The 21,227-nt window shown below is 39.5% G+C and overlaps 1 protein-coding gene across 2 annotated transcripts in view; it reads left to right on the top strand.

Moving 5' to 3' along the window:
- Nucleotides 1–3,756: 3,756 nt before the first annotated feature.
- LOC109207387 (F-box protein At3g54460) overlaps nucleotides 3,757–21,227 on the top strand; it is a 23,225-nt gene continuing 5,754 nt past the window's right edge. For both annotated transcript variants that reach the window (XM_019370296.1, XM_019370295.1), the window contains exons 1-8: nucleotides 3,757–4,378; nucleotides 12,654–15,245; nucleotides 15,336–15,549; nucleotides 15,653–15,928; nucleotides 16,016–16,075; nucleotides 16,183–16,313; nucleotides 16,745–16,859; nucleotides 19,801–19,949. In XM_019370296.1, the coding sequence (XP_019225841.1) occupies nucleotides 3,897–4,378; nucleotides 12,654–15,245; nucleotides 15,336–15,549; nucleotides 15,653–15,928; nucleotides 16,016–16,075; nucleotides 16,183–16,313; nucleotides 16,745–16,859; nucleotides 19,801–19,947 (4,017 nt within the window). In that variant the 5' untranslated portion in view covers nucleotides 3,757–3,896 and the 3' untranslated portion in view covers nucleotides 19,948–19,949. The remainder of the gene's footprint in view (nucleotides 4,379–12,653; nucleotides 15,246–15,335; nucleotides 15,550–15,652; nucleotides 15,929–16,015; nucleotides 16,076–16,182; nucleotides 16,314–16,744; nucleotides 16,860–19,800; nucleotides 19,950–21,227) is intronic.

Genomic DNA, 21,227 nt, shown 5'->3' with positions numbered 1-21,227 from the left:
TAACCACAGAAAAGAATGCTGACATAAAGGAAACAGTGCAACAGCGGGAAAACTAACAAGTAGCAACGATCCCTCAATATACAAGTCAATAACAAGGAAATCAACACGAGTCGAGTGGTCCCAAATATAGGCAAGTCAACTCAGATATAGGTTATCTAAACTCTTTTTAAGGTTGGACAATTTCAAGGATATTCGACGATTCAACTTAAGGAAATGTGATCTTAGCTCCACTTAAGACTCAACAAATTTTAAGACGGAAAATAAAAATTCTCAATTAAGACAAACAGCTATGAAAAGGTAGCATGGCAATAGGAGAGGCGAAATTCTTCAATTAAATCAAATATGAGTCAATTAGGCAATAAGAATGAATCATGGAGCAATTAACTCCAATTAAGCATGTAGAGGTGAAACTAGTAAATAGGAAACTCAGTCATGTCAAGAACACATTCATACACGGTGAATATAAAGACCTAAGAACCCTAAAAGGTCGATTGTTCCACAAATAAGTCCGACCACGCACTCGTCACCTCGCGTATACGAACTACAATCAACATAGAAGACTCAAATCCTAAGGAGAAGTCCCCCACACGAGGTTAGGCAAAATACTTACCTCGAACCAACTCAATCAACTCGAAATCACGTTCTTGCCACGAGTACCCGACTCCAAATGACCCAAATCTATTCAAATTAATTGCATAATGTAAATATAACTTCAAGTAACTAATTTAACTAATTAATTCGAAGCTAACACATGAAATTAAGAAAAATTACCCAAAAAGTCCCCCGGGCCCACGTCTCGAAATTGGATAAAATTTACAAATTCAAAACTCCTAATCACTCACGAACACTCGAACAAAAATCATCAAAATCCGACGTCAAAATCCCACTCAAAACTCGAATTTTCAATTGGGGAAACCTTCTCTCGTTTTCCAAACTTTTACCCCCAATTTCCTTAACTAGAAGAGGAAAACAACAATAGATTATAGTTCTAGGATCAAAATCAAGATAGAAAACGATACCCAGTGTTTCTCCTTCAAAAACCCTCGAGAAATCGCCCTCAACCGAGCTCCAAATCATTTTTCCAAGTGTTGAGTTAAAACCCTCATTTCTTCCCTTTTTTTGACCAGCGAATCTGCTTCTGCGACCATGGGACCGCACCTGCGGTCCTGGTTCTGCGTAAAATAAACCGCACCTGCGACTTTTCATTAAAACCCACACATCCGCACCTGCGCTCCCAAACTCGCAGATGCGGTCCGCTTTTGCGGTCCTTGGGCCGCATCTGAGACCAACTCCACTCAAGCCTTAGCCCGCACCTGCGATCCTCGTATCGCTTCTGCGGTGCCGCACCTGCGGCCCCATACACGCAGGTGCTATTATGACAGGTTCAACCAACTTCAGATTTTTCCTAAGTCCAATTCAACTTTCGTTAAGCACCCGAAACTCACCCGAGGCCCCCGGGACCTCAACCAAACATGCCAACAAGCCACATAATACTATTCAAACTTGTACCAACCCTCGGAACACTCCAAACAACGCCAGAGCACCAAATCACGCTCGGATTCAAGCCTAAGGATTTCAAAACTTCTAAATTTTGCTTTTGATCAAAAAGTCAATAAAACCTCATCCGAATGACCTGAAATTTCGCACACACGTCCCAAATAATACAACGGACTTACTCCAACTTCCGGAATTCTATTCCGACCCCGATATCAAAATCTCACTATCGAACCGGAAACTTCAAAAATTTGACTTTCGGCATTTCGAGCCTATTTAAGCTACTGACCTCCAAAACCAAATCGGGACGCGCGCCTACGTCCAAAATCACCATACGAAGCTGTTAAGATCATCCAAACCCATTCCGGAGCCGTTTACTCCAAAGTCAAGTTCCAGCCAAATTCTTGCCGCTTAAACTTCCAAACTAGATTTCTCCTTCCAAATCTGACTCTGCATCATCCGTTAACTGAATTCAACCATGCACGCAAGTCGATACTCATATTATGAAGTTTTTCCAGACCTTACGCCATCGACCAGAGCCTAATTTCTCAAAACGACCGACCGGGTCGTTACAATAAAGTTGTGGAAAGACTGGAAAGCTGTGGGAGTATAATTGCTATGCATGTGAAAGATTGACCATTTTTCTGGGATGATGAAAATAGTACTGAAAAAACATTGAAAAATATAAACTTTGGGATTAAAAAAGGAGAGCTTGCTGTATTGTGGACTGTTGGGCGGAGAAGTCTTTCCTCCTTGCATAAGTACTTGGTTAGATGCACAGTAGTCGGGTCAGGTATGGCTCTCATGCTTATGTTTGTTTGATTAATAGAAAGTTAATGCAGGGTGCCTATTTTTGCTTCTTATTGCTATCTCTTATATGTGTTACAAAAATATAATGTAGACTATTAAGCTATTACCTCTAAAATACGATTTTGTCTTCTTATTGATGGTCTGCTACATTCTCATTGGTGTATTGTCTGATGTCCACTGAATCAGAGGTTTTACTGGTCAACAAAGTCAAACTAATGTGCTTCATTCCTTTGGCTCTAAACCTTAGTAGTCTTTGATTCTATTGAACTTAAGGCGTGTAATGAAAACGCCATTACATTGCATTAGCTGACTAGTTACTTTACACTTGCAGAGCATATTTCACATTTTTTGCTTGGTTGTCTATTATTGTGGATTAACAGTCCTAAATGCAAGCAAATTCAATTATTTTGTCGGTCTTGAGCTAAAATTAGTTCATGTTGTCCTCAATTGAAGCTCGTGGTTCTATTGCATCCAGTAACCATCTTTAAAAAATTAATATTTTTGTACTGACACTTACGCTAATATGTAGTTCCTGATGATTGGTTTGATATGGTGGAGTATGTATCCAATTACAATAAAAGACACTAAAGTTAGCATGGACCTTCCATTTAAAGTATCTTATTTAATATTCTGTCAATTGTTCTTCGCTGTAATTTCTCACGCTGTTTTTTTATAATATAATTAGAGAACTATGGAGGTAAAGTTACTTTGGCTTCTCTGGTGATTGGTGCTGCAATAGCTACTATAATGTTGTTTATATATTACATCCATATTATTTTCAACAGTTTAGGAACAATTAATGTTTTTATATTCACTCTTACATTCCATGAACTTGCATAGTGTACAAGCGGACCACTAAAGTATCGAGATGTCTAAAATTAGATTCATATCAAGGCGGATCACTAATTTTTTTGGCAAGCCATCTGCTATCCTTACATGCATGCGTTATGTGACAAATTGAGCCATAATTTCTATTTTGATAGGAACGATACAATAAGTTTATAATTTTTTTTCTTATATTTTGTTTGTGATTATATTTTTCATTTTAATTTGGTCATTTGCAGGGAGGTTTTGATTATCAATGATTCTCGCAACGACAACTCTATTGTAAATGTTGCTCAATGGTCTAGAGCTACTATTTGGGTTTTTCAACATAACAATAAGTTTTAATTGGTGAAGGTTTTGAGAAAATATATTTACGAGGGACAATCTACACATGGAAGAATACAATTGTTAATTTTGAGGCTATAAAGAATATTATTGGACTTTAGGAAATAGCTGTATGTGTCTTTATTGTGTTTCCTTATTACTTTATCATACCAATATCCATTATAACAAAAAATAATAGTATTTCCATATTCTTTTGTATCTACCGTCTTTCCCAACATATATTTTCTTATTATAAAAAAAATTGTATTTATTATTCTCCATACTAGTTATTTACAAAAAGAAACCCGGGGCGCACGTGAGACAACGGTTGCTCCTATTTCCCTCGTTTATTTCCTAATCCTCCATTGATCCCCTTCTTGCTCACATCTCCAAAACCCTAACTTCAACATGAGTTCTTAGTTCATAAGCTTCCACTTTCAACAATGGAGGTCGAAAATTCAATTCCTGACCACAAGCTCTGCGGTTTCTTCCGTACTGGCGTTAAAATTTCGCCACAATCGCACTCCTCCGAGCTCCGCCGCACTCCCCCTTTAAATTCCAAGTGCCATATAGCCGGCGACGGTTCTAATGCCCACTTCGTGTCTGAAAACGACGTTGTATTGTCCCCAATCGTTTCTCGGGAGCAAAACGGCACCGTTCCGACGATGAAGAAGTGGAGAAGAATTGGAATGGTGCATGGTAGTTTAAGCGTGGTGCACCAGTTACACAAGCTTGTAATGCAAAAATGCTTGAGAATTGTTGCTAGAGTTGTTGAGGTTGTGGATCGCGGCGGCGGTGATGATAATGATGATGGTGAAGTTAGGGTTGTTGTTTTAGTGGACGTATACTTGCCTATAGCTTTGTGGTCCGGTTGGCAGTTCCCTAAATCTGGTCCTGCTGTTGCCGCACTTTTCCGCCATGTCAGGTGCGCATATCCTGCCGTTATTTGAGAGATTTGCACAAATGTACAGCGCAACACCCAACATTGCACCTAGAGATTTGCACAAATGTACAGCCCAACACCCTACATTGCACCTACATTGCACCTACATAGCGTGTTTTTAAGTTTGCAGTTGCATAACCCAGCCGCATAACAGTCTTATTTGACACCATCAACCATTTTGCATATTTTTCTACATATTAAATACTAAATCATCAAAACTGTAAAGAATATAAATGGAAAAAAATGATTCTGATTAGGATTTTGAAGAAACGTTCAAATCAATGACAATGCAATTAAACGTCTATATAATTATCGTGGGGCCATGAAAATCTATTATGTAATTAATTTTACATTTATTATTATTATTGTTATTATTATTATTATTATTATTATTATTATCACTAATAACTTGAGCGTTCTCTATGCTTACCCAACATTAAGGCTGCTCGGTATATTAGTCGAAGTGCGTGCAAGCTGGTATGTGTAGCACTGTCATAAAACAAAAAGATAAAGTTCATATGTGCAATTTAGCTGGAAAGAAATAGAATATGTTTTGATGGAAAGAAGGAATCTCTAGGTGTTGTAAAGTTCAAATATCCAAGAATTAGTTGTGTTGGTAGCTTGCACGCACCTAACTAAATCTACGTGGTACTTGCTACATCCCACTAGACCCTACACCCTAAAAAGATATATTTGTACTTATCAAAAAATAAATAAAAATGTAATTCAAGAAAAAAGTAACAAATTTATTCATAGTGTTTTCCTTAACAACTAATACACTTATTTGCCGATTATATTTGTTGTTTAGTGTCGCTTAATTCAATGGAACTCATGGGCAATGAGGTGCTTGCCTTAGTGCCTAGCCTTACATTGAAGCACAACTTAAGCAAGGCGAAGCGCCCTCCCTGAGCTTCTCTTGAGATTCATCGCACCTTAAATGCGCCTTTGACTAGCGGATGAAATGTGTAAAACTTTGTGAGCACAACATGGAAAATCCAACTTGCACATAAAAGCAATTGCAACATGGGTGTCAGAAAGTTTAACCATATTGTACAATTTTCTAAGAGAGCGCTACACCCTTTTGGATACCCCAAAGAAAAACTAGAGATGGAGATCCAAGAGACGTCAATTTTTATAGATGAATTCCTGTCAATTTTATGAGTAAGCAAGATTGGGTTCATATTCTATGAAGGCATTCTAATTGTGTACTATATAACTTTGACGTGCAAGGATACAATTAATTTATTTATTAAGTGGGAACTATATGTTTAAAAAAATAATATTATTTTATAAACTTAGTGAACTATTAATTTTTATGCCAAGCCAGGATCATCCAAAAAGAAAGTATGATTGAGGTTATCATTTTCTCATGTTTATACTGTTACTGGTCTGTTAATTGTTAGAAAACTTTAAGTATAGTGGAAGGACCTATTCAGCTCTGTCGCTAGTCAAGCTACTGATTGCTCATATGGGTAATTAGGGAACAATAATGGATGATTAACGTTTAAATATACCGTTGACACAACAGACAGTCATTCTTTTTAGAAATTCAGAATATCAGCAGTACATTAGTAGTGTAGAATAGGTGCTAATGACTTTTCTTCTTTTTCTTCCCTTCCTTTTTGGGTGATGAAGGCAATCTGACAAAATCAAGAGGAAAAAATTTTCCGTTTTAATTTTGTTTTGTTATAGTTGGAACAATTGTGACTTGAAGTAAGGTGTTGTATTTCTGGCATCAAGAAGATGCAAATAGTACAAAAGAAGAAATGTTAGCTCCAGTACATCATGTTCTATTCTAATCATAGGGAGCTAACCAAAAAATTAGGCCATCAAGCCAGACTCATTGAGCCAATTAAGTCTAGAAAGGGAATAACATTATTTACACGGGAGATATTACTCCAATTAAAAAGATACACCAGACATCTAGCTTTCAGGAACTGATTAGGAGTTGAAATGCCATCAAAACATCTTCGATTCCTTTCTGTCCAAAGACACCAAAATATGCACCCTGGACCATTTTCCAGATACTTTTGATGGCCTTGCTGGCTTTCCAAAAGCTCCAACTTTCAACTGCTTTTGTTAAAACTCTGAGGTAGTGTCCAGCTGATACCAAAAATTGAGAAGAACCTGTGCCATAGATCAGTAGCCACTGTGCAATGCAAAAATAGATGGTTGATTGATTATGAATTTGGTTGGCACATGTGGCATGTATTCACAATCTGGAAGCTCCTCCTACAAAGATTGTCTTGGGTCAAAATAGCACCTTTAAGAGTCGTCCATGCAAAACAGCTGACCTTTGTAGGCAGTTTGGTTTCCCATATTAGCTTCCAAGGCCACATGTCAATAACATCATTCGATGCACAAAATTTGTTGTAGCCTGCCTTTATTGTGTATGCACCTTCCTTAGAAGTGCCCCATGTTAGCTTATCTGCGTGTTGGATACTCATTGTAAAGTTTGCTAACCTTCCAAGTAGATCAAGCACTCCTTTTATCTCCCAGTCTTGCATGTTTCTCCTGAAAGGGACCTCTCAAGTGTTGTTGGATCTATTCTGTGCTATTGTTGAGTTAGGATCACTAGCTAGTTGGAATAAAGATGGATAAGTTTCTTGTAGCGTGAAGTTCCCTAGCCACTTGTCCTTCCAAAATTTCACATGTGCTCCATTTCCAACTTTGAAGGACACTTCTTGTTGGAAGACATCCTTCAGGCTGTTAATGTGTTTCTAGGGCCCAACCCCATGAGGAGCTCTCGTGGTTGTGGTGCTCCAATTATCCCGTTGACCATATTTGGCTTTCACTATTTCCTTCCATATGCTAGTGCTTTTTGGCCTATATCTCCAAAGCCACTTCATTGGCAAACTCTTGTTGTGCTTTGAAAGATTTCTAATGCCCAGACCACCTTGTGACTTTGGTTGAGTTACAGTTGCCCACTTCACCAAATGGAATTTGTGACCTTCACTATTACCTTCCCATAAAAAGGATCTCCTCAATTTGTCCAGTTGCTTTTGAACTTTACTTGCATAGGGAAGAGGGACATGATGTAAGTTGGTATGCTGTCCAAGACACTATTGATCAGAGCCACTCTTCCACCCATTGAGAGATATTGCATCTGCCAAGTTGCTAATCTTTTCTCCACTTTCTCAATCACACCATTCCACACTTCCACTGACTTATGTTTGGCTCCCAAGGTAGTCCAAGATAGGTTGTAGGAAATGAGCTAATGCCACAACTCATTATGCCTGCCATTTCCTCCAAGTCAGGTACCACATTGACAGGGTATATCATGCTTTTCAGCATGTTTATGTGCAGACCTGAAATAGATTAAAAAATAAGTAGGGTTAGATTAAGGTACTGCAGCTGCAGTTTTTCAGCCCCACATAAGATTACTGTGTCATCTGCATATAGTAGATGTGAGACTGAGATTGAATTTCCTGAGTTGTTTTTTTATCCTGAACCCTTCAATCCATTCTAATTGTCTTGCTTTATCAAGCATTTTGCTCAAGCCTTCCATTGCTATGATGAAGAGAAAAGGTGAGAGAGGGTCTCCCGGCCTAATCCCTTTCTGAGGGGAGAAAAACCAACCGGAGATCTATTAATAAGGATTGAATACTTGACACTGGTTAGGCTGAACTTGATCCACCTTATCTATCTTTCACCAAACCCCATTCCTCTTAGTGTTAACAGTAGATAGGGCCAACTAACTTGATCAAATGCCTTCTCTATGTGTAGCTTGCATAAAATTCCAGGAACTCCACTTTTTAGTCTCTCATACAGTAGTCCATTTGCAATGAGTGCTGCATCAGCTATCTGTCTATCTTTTAGGAATGTATTCTGTTCCCTGAAATAAGCTTCCCCATCCTTGTTTTTGTCCTTTCTGCTAAAAGTTTAGCCACAACCCCTCTCCAGTATAGGCAGGTCTTTCTTTAGAACAGATAAGCTAGACATCGGTTAGGCTGAACTTGATCCACCTTATCAATCTTTCACCAAACCCCATTCCTCTTAGTGTTAACAATAGATAGGGCCAACTGACTTGATCAAATGCCTTCTCTATGTCTAGCTTCCATGAAATTCCAGGAACTCCACTTTTTAGTCTCTCATCCAGTAGTTCATTTGCAATGAGTGCTGCATTAGCTATCTGTCTATCTTTTAGGAATGCATTCTGTTCCCTTGAGACCCCATTCTTGTTTTTGTCCTTTCTGCTAAAAGTTTAGCCACTATCTTATACACACTTCCGATAAGGCTTATTGGTCTAAAGTCCTTGAGCTCTATTGCACCTTTTTTCTTGGGAACAAGTGCAATAAAGGAGGCATTGCTGGATTTGACCATATAACATTTATGGTGGAAATGATTGACTGCTGCCATGATGTCGGCCTTGATAAAGTCCCAACTCTTTTGATTAAATGCCATTGTCTAGCCATCAGGCCCCGGGGCTTTAACTGGTGCACAAGAATTGATGGCTGCCATCACCTCTTCCTCTTCAAAAGCTCTTTCCAACCACACCTCTTCCTTCGTCGAGATACTAGCTAGGTTTTCAAAGTTGACACTAGGTCTCCATTGCTCATTTCCTGAATAGAGCCCTTGATAGAAGTTAAGGATTTCAGTTTTGATGGACTTTTTGTCTTCGGTGATTTCCTCCCCTATCTTTAATTTGTCAATGCAATTGTTCCTTCTGTGGGAGTTAGCCATTTTCTAAAAGAATTTAGTGTTCCTGTCACCTTCTTTTAGCCGTAGACATCTTGGTTTTTGTCTCCATGAGACCTCCTCAACCTTTGCTATTTGCTGTAACTCCACTCTTAGCTGTATTAGTTTCTCCTTTTCAACTTGTGTCTGGGCTCTGTTCTCTGTTGCTTTCTCTAGCATTGCTAACTCCTCCAGTAATTTATTCTTTTGTGTTTCCAGTTTGCCAAACTCCTCTCTGTTCCAATTAGTGATGTCTGCCTTGAGCCTTCTCAGTTTCTGCACAAGTATAAAATCTGGACTGCCTCATATCAAATAGCTCTGCCACCAGTTTTTAATCTTATTAGTGAAACCCTCCACCTGTAGCCACATATTTTCTTGAAATAAGAAGGGGTGGCTTCCCAGTCACCACACTCAAGAAGAAGGGACCTGTGATCACTCTTGGGAGGGCTAGCTATTTGATAGCTTTGAAACTATCACACCATTCAGAAGAAATTAAGAACCTGTCTATTCTCGATGCTTGGAATGAGTCTTCACCTCTGAACCAGGTATAATAAGCACCCTGTAGAGGCAAGTCTATAAAACCCAGGTCTTGAATGTTTCTGAGAAAAATACCATGGCCCTGGACCTTCTAACACAGTTGTACCTTTCACTTTCATATCTACAAACATTGAAGTCACCCCTATTACCCATTGGTCATCCCAGATAGACCTGATTGCTCAAGTTCTAGCCATAGTTCCTCTCTTTCAGGATTTGTGTGTGGCCCATACACCCCTATAAAACACCATCTGAATTCTTCATGTGTACTTTCTAACATGCATGATAGATAACCTTGATAAGTACCCCTGTTTACTCAATGTCTTTTGTCCCATAAGATGATAATTGCTCCACTATTCCCTATAGATTTCAACTCTGCCTACTCTACCCAATGATTACCCCATATTTGTCTAATCCAGGATACTGGGAACTTTTGGATTTTTGTTTCTTGCAAACAAGCAATATCTGGCTTCCACTTATGAATCGGTGATGTAGTTGTAGTCCTTTTATCAGCATCATTCAATCCCCGCACGTTCCAGCTTAATATTTTAACTTTCATCCAGAAAAAGCTTTGTAAAACCTGTCTCTATCCCCTTTCCTTTTTCCATCGTAATTTAGGCCCCATTTCAGTCTCTCCAGCTTCTTCTTACCCCTTTTTTTGTCCCTGCCAGGTGACTTTTGCTTCTGCAACTGCATCTGTCGTTTTTGATCCATTCGGAGGATGATATCCATAATCTCATGTCCAAACCCTTCTACGTTAACTCCAAAAGCCTTGCAAGCCTTTAACTACACATCTTTTGTCCATCTTGTATGTTCATAAATATTCGGGGTATTAATTACTTGCATGCTTGGAGAGCCCTGTTCATACCATGGGAGAGCAAGAGTATCGCAGGAAGAGAGCTCCACATCCGAACTACTTAAAGCTTCAATTGATTGTGGTGGTCTCCTGCATATTTTGTGCAGTATCTTTTCTCCTTTGTCGTCTGCCTCTGAGGGGCAATCACAACGAGTCAATGAAGAAGGTTTGGCACTGGGCCCTTCTGAGAAAGAAGCTTCTAGTTCCACCATTAGTGGATCAAAATAATTAACAGAGATGTAGTGATTGGGCTTCAAAACACATGGGTCAATTTTAGGCCCAGCTGCTCTCCAGATCTGTTTTGTTAATTTTCTCCTCTGTGCATGCTTACATTTTTGGCCCTTTTGATAATATTCACGATCCACTAAATGGCCCAAATTTTGAGCCCTCTCTTTGACCCCACCATTTGCTTTAGTATGCCTAACAACTGGCATCTTGACCGTATTCCCTGAAATTGTGGTTGCCACCTCAGCCATTTTTGAATTAAAGCTGCCAGGTCTAATGCGGTTAAAGAATGCTGGGTGGTTCGATAGGTCCTTCACTTGGATCGAGAAAGGTTTATCAGAAGCTGCCGCCTTCTCTACTCCGACGACAACCGAAGCCTCGCCGGAACTTGCAATTTTTGTGAGTACGTCCTCCAAAACTGAAATTTTGTATCTCATATTGCCTATTTTTAAATCAATGACCCCTAGGTAGTTCATCTCTGTCTTTTACACCGATTCTGGCCCAGAACATGTGCGCCCTGTTTTTCGTGTCCTCATCGGTGCCTATGAATCCACCATACTTAGCTCCTATGTATCGGAAAATAGTTGATGTCCAGCCATGCAGAGGAATTCCAAAGGCTTTTATCCACTTTTGCCCCACTTCACCGTTGGCCGGAGATGACCCAGATTCCGGCGACCACCACTCAAGAGATCAGTGTCTACCATTCCAGAACCAATCCCCTGCTTTTACCCTTGCTGCTTCCTGTCTCGATGACAACTCGAAAAGAACTGATTGTGAGCCATCAGAGTGACTCCGAGGCCCGCAGTTACTTTCCACCTTGTGATAAACCATTTTTGGATGACTTCAACTTTGGGGCTTTGGTTAAAAGGATCATTGAAGCATCCAATCATGACACTTGGCGAGAAATTGGGAGCTCTCATAGACACTTGGCGAGAAATTGGGAGCTCTCATCAGCGGCAGCAACACCTTCAGCAGCAGGCAGCAACACCTATGGCGGCAGCAGCAACACCTTCTTGCTTGGCGACTTGCGTAGGCCATTGAGGAATTTTAGCAACTAGAAAGGACCTCTTTTGCACATCTGCGAGCTTTTTTAACTCATAGTTAGAGGCCTTCCCCAAAAATTGTAATATTCTCCCAGCTATATCTCCCCACCCCTGTTGTAATCATTTTCCAGTATTATTCTTGCTGATTTCTTGTCTCCAATCCAAGTTTCAATTCTGATGTATCTGCCATAAACATTATAGTTTTGATACACCCTGTATAAATAAGCTTGTATCTTCCCCCCCACCTTCTGTAAAGATTCCCAGCACCCTGTGAAGCTTGGTACATCTGCTCACATACCCATCTGATGTTGTCCTCATCGATCTTTGTTTTACTTGTAAATATGCTGCCCCTTTCGATCCATAAAAACCACCTTTCATTATCTTCACCGATGTCGATAAGCTCGTAGGATTTGTCACCTGAAATAAAAAGAGCTTTTCCCCCATGCTATTCCAAGGAGAAATTTCACCGGGAAAGGAGTGAAATTTCACCGGAAAAGGAGTGAAATTTCACCGGAAGAGGAGTCAGAAGGTGAAGGAAAAAGTAGGCACATTTCCCAAGTCAGAGAATAAAAATCTTTATAGCTTTGGTTGCTTGCTTTTCCAAAAATATATTGCAGACAATAACTTATTAAAGAATAATTTTAAAAAGTGTAATTACAGGGATGGACTAAGATATTCTCTTCTATTAAGTATTAGGCTGTCCGAATTTGCAGTTAAAGTAAATGATTAATTATTTTAACACCATTACGCCGAGTGAACTGATAAGCTTTCACCAGTGGTATGTAGAATTTCTTGGTGAGTTTGGAGTTTTTGAAAATTGATTTGCATTTAATTGTCTATGCAGCTAATGCTAATTTACGTCTTAAATATTTATTGTAACTGTGCTGACTATGCTAATGAATATTCAAATATTTGTTTTCAGTTGTGACTGGGAAGCTAGGAGTTCTATGCTTCAGTCTGCTAAGCTTGGTGTTGAAAAGGATTTAGGTATTTGGAATCTGTCTGACTGTCATGTTATTGGATGCAAACAGCGCTGCAGTGCACCTGACCCTTCCAAGAAAAAGCTCTTTGATCTCCATGAAATTTTTAAGAGCTTACCAAGTGTAGCAAAGAGGGGAAATCCCGATTCTTTAAGAGTGAATCCCCTTGATAGTAGTAGATCGGGTATTTGGGTGGTAACAGATGATATTTTGATCAATATTCTTTCTTCACTTTGTCCTGTTGATCTGCTAAGGGTCTCTGCAACATGTCGGCATTTAAGATTTCTTGCTGCATCAATCATGCCATGTATGAAACTTAAATTGTTTGCTCATCAGCAGGCTGCAGTTGACTGGATGTTACAGCGTGAGCACAATGTTGAATTATTACTGCACCCACTGTACATGGATTTTGTCACTGAAGATGGGTTTGCTTTTTATATAAATGCTGTTTCTGGTCAAATAGCCACAGGTCAGGCTCCTAAGATCAAGGATTTCCATGGGGGAATGTTCTGTGATGAGCCTGGCCTCGGTAAAACTATTACTGCTCTTTCTCTCATTCTGAAGACTCAGGGAACACTGCCAGAGCCACCAGATGGTGCACAAATTATCTGGTGTATGCATAATACTGACCAGAGGTGTGGTTATTATGAGCTTAGTAGTGAAAATACAATCAGTTCAGGGTTTTTATCAGCAAGTAGAGCTACTGGACTCAATGGCCGTAGGGGACAATTATCTTTGGATAAACTAACCCCAACAAAAAGCTTAGACTTCCCCGCATCAATTGGATCCACGGTTGTTAATTCAGCTGATCGCATAGCAGCTGCAGAAATTAGTTCATGTACAGTCATGCGCTCCACTCCAACTAGGTATGCTGTGAGGTGCACCAGTAACTTTAGCCAGACAAAAAGAAATCTTATGCATGCATATGAAAATGAAGGGACGTCTCTCTTTCCTGAGAGGAATTCCAGCAAAGAATCGAAAAAAAGGAAGCGTGCTTCCAACCGACAAAGAAGCTTGACATATGAGAAACCTGGTTATTCAAAAAAAAATTCTCGTGGTAGTAAGAGGTTTTGTGAGCCGTCTGCTGAGAACTGTGTGATCAATGAAACCTGGATCCAATGCGATGCTTGTCAGAAATGGCGGAGGCTTGCAGAAGCTGGTGTGGCAGATGCTACTACTGCATGGTTCTGCAGTATGAATACTGATCCATTATATCAGAGTTGTAGTGTTGCAGAAGACTCTTGGGATCATAAGCAGCATATCACTTGCCTTCCAGGATTCCATACCAAAGGAACACCTGGGGGGCTGGAAGAAAATATATCATTTTTTACCAGTGTGCTGAAGGATAATTGTTCAGTTATGGATTCAAAAGCAAAGAAGGCTCTAATTTGGTTAGCTAAGCTGTCACCGCAGAAGCTGTTAGAAATGGAAACAATTGGGGTGGGGCAACCCATCATACAGACCTCAGTAGGAGTTCCTTATGCCTATCATAAAATATTTCAAGCCTTTGGTCTTGTCAAGAGGGCTGAAAAGGGTACAACTAAGTGGTACTATCCTAGAGGTCTTGTGAACCTGGTATTTGATTTAGATGCCTTAAGAGTAGCTCTATGTAAGCCTCTGGATTCATTTAGGATGTATTTGTCTCGAGCTACTTTAGTTGTTGTTCCTTCAAATCTAGTTGATCACTGGAGAGGTCAAATTGAGAGGCATGTAAGACAAGGGCAGTTGAGAGTTTTTGTCTGGACTGATTATAAAAGGCCTTCTGCACATAATCTTGCTTGGGATTATGATATAGTTATAACTACATTCAGTCGTCTAAGTGCTGAGTGGAGCCCCAAAAAGAGAAGTGTATTGATGCAAGTTCATTGGCTGAGAATTATATTAGATGAAGGTCACACCCTTGGTTCAAGTCTAAGTTTGACCAACAAATTGCAAATGGCTGTTTCACTGCGGGCTTCAAATCGCTGGTTGTTAACTGGAACACCAACTCCTAACACCCCTAGTAGCCAGCTTTCTCATTTGCAACCCTTGCTTAAGTTCCTCCATGATGAAACTTATGGACAGAATCAGAAAGCCTGGGAAGCTGGTATTCTTAGGCCGTTCGAAGCAGAGATGGAAGAGGGCCGGTCACGTTTGCTACAATTACTTCACAGGTGCATGATCAGTGCCAGGAAAAAAGATTTGCAGAATATCCCCCCATGCATCAAGAAAATGATATTCTTAAATTTTACTGAAGAACATGCGAGAAGTTACAATGAGTTGGTAGAAACCGTGCGGAGGAATATACTAATGGCAGACTGGAATGATCCTTCTCATGTTGAGAGTTTGCTGAACCCTAAACAGTGGAAATTCCGAAGTACTACCATCAGAAATGTAAGACTCTCGTGCTGTGTAGCAGGACATATCAGAGTGACAGAGGCAGGTGATGATATTCAAGAAACTATGGATATTTTAGTTGAGGATGGTCTGGATCCGACTTCACAGGAGTATGCTCTGATAAGATATCACCTTTTATATGGTGGGAATTGCATGAGGTACGTCACAGCCTCTGAGATCATATGTGGCATGATTTCGTTAGATTAAATGCATCATGATTTTGACGTTTTCTAAAATAATATATGTAGGTGTAAAGCATGGTGCCGTCTACCAGTGGTTACACCTTGTAAGCATCTATTATGCCTTGATTGTGTTTCTTTAAATAGTGAGAAGTGTACAATTCCTGGCTGTGGTAACTTGTACGAGATGCAAAGTCCTGAAATACTGACGCGTCCTGAAAATCCTAATCCAAAGTGGCCTGTTCCGAAGGATCTGATTGAGTTACAGCCATCTTATAAGCAGGTTGGTCTAATTTTTAAGGACATACTGATTGGTGCCTAGTTTATAGTTAATTTTTATCATCCCATAGCGAACTATTTCTAATGTTATCGTTATTCTTCTGAAGGATGACTGGAATCCTGATTGGCAATCAACATCGAGCAGTAAAGTTGCTTACCTTGTTGAAAGGTTAAAAGAAATACAGCAAGCTAATAGGATGATTATTAACTCCAACGAGGACGGAGTCGAGGCTGTTAGTGGATCTCACGGGAAAAGCAATTTCAGCAGGTTTTCATCCCAAGGGTATTTTGTTGGTTCATCAAATGATTTCTGCAATTTAATTCCAGAGAAAGTTATCATATTTTCTCAGTTTCTGGAGCACATACATGTAATTGAACAGCAGGTAACTCTTACTTCATTGCGAGATTTTCTGATTAATATGTTTATTATTATGTGATGGTCTGACTATTCCATTTTCTTCTCCTGGTAGTTAGCTGTTGCTGGTATCCGTTTTGCCAGTTTGTATAGTCCAATGCCTTCCGTCAACAAGGTATTGCAGTTTAACCACTCATGATTTCATGATTGTCTTTTGACAAATTTCTTAGGGTGATCACTATGGTATTTCCGCGGCCATTTAGTTATTTTCGCATGATTCAGGTGAAAGCACTGGCGACATTTCAGCATGATGTTGACTGCATGGCTCTATTAATGGATGGAAGTGCAGCTTTAGGTCTTGATCTGAGCTTTGTAACACATGTCTATTTGATGGAACCAATATGGGACAAAAGGTAATAGATATATTAAGCCTGTTCTGACCTCATGACTAGACTTCATGTTTGTTTCCTTGTAATGCCTTTAGAAGATGCCCATGGTGATACAGTTGCAGAATTTTTTTCTTGTCTAAAGAAAAATCTGCTAGTAAATGAACCGGAAATCCACACCTTTATTGGGGAGAAAAAGTTCCATACAGTGAACCTCCCCCCCACACCCACCCCCTTGGGGGGGGGGGGAGGCAAAAAAACCTCGTGAGTATGTTATAGAATCTGCCTGAGTTCAGCCAACCTCTTTTTTTTTTGTTTTTTTTTGAGTAAACAGTTCAACCCGTTGCTCTTATACTTTATTTAGCTATTGTTCTATGAGAATAAAGAAGCTAGCCTGCCATGTGTCTGGACAGCTTTCTAACACATAATATTCTTTGACTTTTCGTGATACTTATCAGTATGGAGGAACAGGTGATCAGTCGTGCTCATCGGATGGGTGCTATATGCCCTATTCACGTGGAAACTCTGGCGATGAGTGGCACAATTGAGGAGCAAATGTTGAAGTTCTTACAGGTATTTTCTGTCTCTAATGAACGTTACGGTGATTTGGATTAATCCTTTGATCAGTGATCTGCATTAATCTCATTTGCCTAACTGATATCATTCTGATTTCTTAGTTCATACATCAGAAGTCCCATTTATTATTATAATCAACATATAGGGTGGTTATTGCCTTATTGGTATGCAGAAGACTAAATGATATTGTGGGTGATTTCCTTGCTAGATTTCTACCCTAGCAAATTTTGATTTAATCTGGCTGTCTTTTCTAATTAATACTCCCTCCTTAACAGGAGAACTCAAATAACCCCATTTGAGCTTGAATATGAAATTCAGTATTTGCAAAAACTAGTTTTTAACCATGGGTAATGCTACTTTTTTTTTTGATAAGGTAACTTGTATTAATCAAAAGGGATAGAACTCCCGTATACAGGAAGTATACCAAAAAGTAGAGAATTTACATCAGAACATGATTCTTTACAAAAGACGCCCAATCTTCTATACAAGTAGGGGCTATATGAGTGCACCAAAAAGCGATCAAAGATAAAAGAATATTCTTAAGACGTGAAAAAGGAGACTCAATACCCTCAAAAGCTCTCCTATTTCTCTCCCCCCCCCCAAACTATCCACATGAGAGCTAATGGGGCGAACTTCCACGCCTTTTGCTTTCTTCTTCTACGGAAACCGGCCCATCTATATAACATTTCCTTTACAGTGCTTGGCATCACCTACTGAACACCAAAAAGATTCAGGATTGCCCTCCACAAAGCCGAGGACATAGCGCAATGCAACAAAAGATGATCAACTTCTTCCCCTGAGCTTTTATACATGTAGGACCAACTAACAAGTGTAATTCCTCTCTTTCGCAGATTTTCAGCAGTCAAAATCACTCCCCTCGCCGCTAGCCATGCAAAAAAGCACTCCTTCGTGGGCGCCTTAGGAATCAGATCGAGGAGTATGGAAAAGTGGCCTCCTCCCTCACTAGCATACTCTGGTAAAATACTTTACGGTGAACAAACCATCGCCACACAAACCCGATCTCCGAGAATCACAAGATGGCTGGGGCTTGTCTTGCCCATATAAGAGTGTCAACAAATCGTGGAGCTCCGCAATCTCCAAATCTTGCATGTTCCTTCTAAAGGAGAGGTCCCATACTACCCCCTTCATGCTCCTTACGAATCTGTTGGACCATCAATTCCTTCTGGTTTGAAACTCTAAAGACGTAGGGGAAGGAGACCCTCATAGTATTCTCTCCCACCACCTATGGTTCCAAAAGCCGATTCTCCTTCCATCTCCCACCCTGTAAGTGATGTTGCCACTGAAGGCTTCCCAATTCTTCATGATGCTCCTGCACATGCCACACTCGGAAGGTGCTGTGATTGCCTTGGTCCTCCAACCCCCTATCGTGGAATCGTACTTTTCTACTATGACCTCCCTCCATAGAGCATGCTCCTCTATCCCGAATCTCCACAGCCACTTTCCCAACAAAGCTATGTCGAATACCCTAAGATCTTTTACTCCAAGTCCATCCCACTTCTTTGGGGAAGTGACTGTTTGCCAATTCACTAGATGAAACTTTCTAGTTCCATCCTCCGCGTCCTAAAGAAAATTCCTTTAAAGCCGCTCCAGTTTTTCTGTGATGCTCACATGAGCTTGCAACAGGGACAAGTAATAGGTGGGCATACTCGATAAAGTGCTTTTAATAAGCACTTCCTTACCGCCTTTTGCTACTAAATTTCAGTAAATGAATTCTGTGATAAAGAAATGGACCTTGGGCCTATCTCAACCCCAAAAGCGTGAGGATTGCCAGAGACCATGTAAGGAGACCAAAGAACCTCATCCCCACCGATGTGGGATATCCAACAACACCAAACCCCCTCCCTCCTTGCACACAGCCTGGCCTGGCACCTGGAGCGTGGTCAACATAATATAGGGGCCCAACATCGGGTAAACAATGAATTGGGATGGGTCTAGCTCTGATACCATGTAGAAGAAACGGATGTTAGGCCTAACTCAACCCCAAAAGCTAAATAATGGTTTCAAGGTGTATTTGACTTGAGATACTGTTTCCACTCACAAATTTTCACTTTCACAAACTTTTCTCCAAGTGAAGTTCATGTCCAAACACAATTGTATTCCATAGACATTTTTCTCAACAAGAAAAAACCCTATTTTTCTCAGCCTTCTACGTTGAATATTCTTTTTTTGCCTTCACCTCATTTGTCCAAAACCTACTTTGTTTAAAAAGCCTAGTTGTATGTATCGTGATAAGCTGGTCTACTTATGTATTCTCTTAGAAAATGGTTAGAGTCCAGTGTTTTTTTAAGTGAAGAGCTTAAATGTGACAACGCAGCTGCCATTTCAAGCATGCACAGAGATTTCATTGAAGTGAAATATGCAATCCACTGAGAATACAGAAGAGTGGCCTATACTTCAGTTTAGCACTTAAAACTGTAAGATGTCTAATAATATAAACCTAATAATTACACCTTTCTTACAAGTGCTTCATCAATTATTCTCATGGAAAATAAAACTTTAAGCAAGTAAGATCAATTACAATACATGTTCAGAATGTTATGTATGTTCCATAAAACATCAAACTAAGCATGAAGTACCAGTACTGAGGATAATTTGTCGTTAAATTTCAGTCTGCAGTTTTAATTTCAGCATGTTGTCTTTCGAATATTATTAAAGATTACAGTAGGAATAGAATCCATTGCAGTACTCATATCAGTAAAAATAAAAATCAAAAAAGAAGAAAAGAAAATCAAAGCAGTAGTCTAATAAAGAAGAACAAGAAAGCCGGAAATGGAAAAGAGAGCAGTGCAATCAAAGAAGTGAATAAAGAGGAGAACAGAGAAAAGCTAAACTGGAAGAAGAAGAAGAAATTGAGATCATCCAACTGGGAACTTGTTTATGCGATTGCATATTTACGGTTTTGGTATATCTTTTGTAGGAGGCTGATGAAGGTAGGAGTTTGTTGAAGGAAGAATGTGGTAAACTGGGTCATGATGGGGCACGAGCACCACGTACATTACATGATTTTGCTGAAAGTAATTATCTCGCTCACCTTAACTTTGTTCGGACCAGTTCCAAGGCGTGAAGGTACACAAATATAACCATACGACTAATTCCAAGTTCAAGTGACAGTACTTATTCTGTCTGTGCATGCATAGATATGTTTTTTTTGCTGCTACAATTATGTAATTAACTTTCGTGCTCTGAAAATCTTCTACTTTTAGAAAATTATGTGGCTTTTTGGAGCTCGTAGTCATGGTTTGTGCATTTTAGACCAAGGAGATTGACATTTATGACCCTATTAGCATTTTTTGTGCTATTCCTTCGTTGTTTTACAGAGGGCGCAAATAGCGCACAGAGTGTACACTAAGAGAATGTCGCTTGAGATTGTTGTCTTGCGTAAATCTCCAAATACATCGGTCCTTTAGCACATTACTGTGATGATTGTAAAGTTAAACCGAGATGAGATAGAACTAACTCACATGGAGAAAACTTGTCTAAAAAAACTCAGAATATCTCATAATCCATTTAGCGAAGAACAAACACAGTGGAAGCAGTGAATCCATTTAGTCAGTACTAATTAGCTGTGGTACAGGCTTATTTTCATTATACTTATACTTGGCCACATACTTGTCGAGAGAATTTTCAAGTTTGGTTGAAGATTTTTTATCTCATATTGAAATAAGTGAGATTTAGAGAATCTCTAGTTATAGAGAACTCCAATTTATCTTTTAGTTGTCTTAGAAGACAAATTATGAAGTATTAAGGTGAGATCGGCTTGCTGAACATATATTTACATAGCAAGCCTCCTAGTTGTAGGGATGGTTGATGAATTAGCTATTGAAGTAAATGAGGGTTCGCCTATTTATGTGACTAACTAGTGCTCCCTGTATTTCATTTTATGTGACACTCTTTTTTTAGTCCATTTCAAAGAGTATAATACATTTCTATAATTTGGAAATAATTTAACTGTAACCTTCCCATTTTATCCTTAATGAGAATCTTTAGAGCCACACAAATGTTATGATATGTTTAAAGATCATATGATCAAAAAATTGGAACAATATAGAGAAGATTAGAATGGCCACTTCCTGAAGAAAAAAAATTGATATGTTTAAGACTACAAGTTTCAAAAGTCTTCCTTTCCTTCTTAAGCTCCTTGTCAGATCAAACTACGTCACGTAAATTAGAACGGGGGAGTAGTTATATAATATATCAGACATGGAACAGCTATAAAAAAACACATATAGAAGCAGGTCTCCATTGATTCTGAGGGGACTCACCAGGTTGAATTAAGTGAGGCTGTTAAGTAATGCAAGTCTAGTGCAGGAGGTTTTAGTGCGAGGGTAGTTTATCCCCTCCCCC

This window comes from Nicotiana attenuata, unplaced genomic scaffold (assembly GCF_001879085.1).
Source record: "Nicotiana attenuata strain UT unplaced genomic scaffold, NIATTr2, whole genome shotgun sequence".
NCBI lineage: Eukaryota > Viridiplantae > Streptophyta > Magnoliopsida > Solanales > Solanaceae > Nicotiana > Nicotiana attenuata.
Note: the sequence above shows the minus strand (reverse complement) of the source record. Positions and strands in the feature narration are given on the sequence as shown.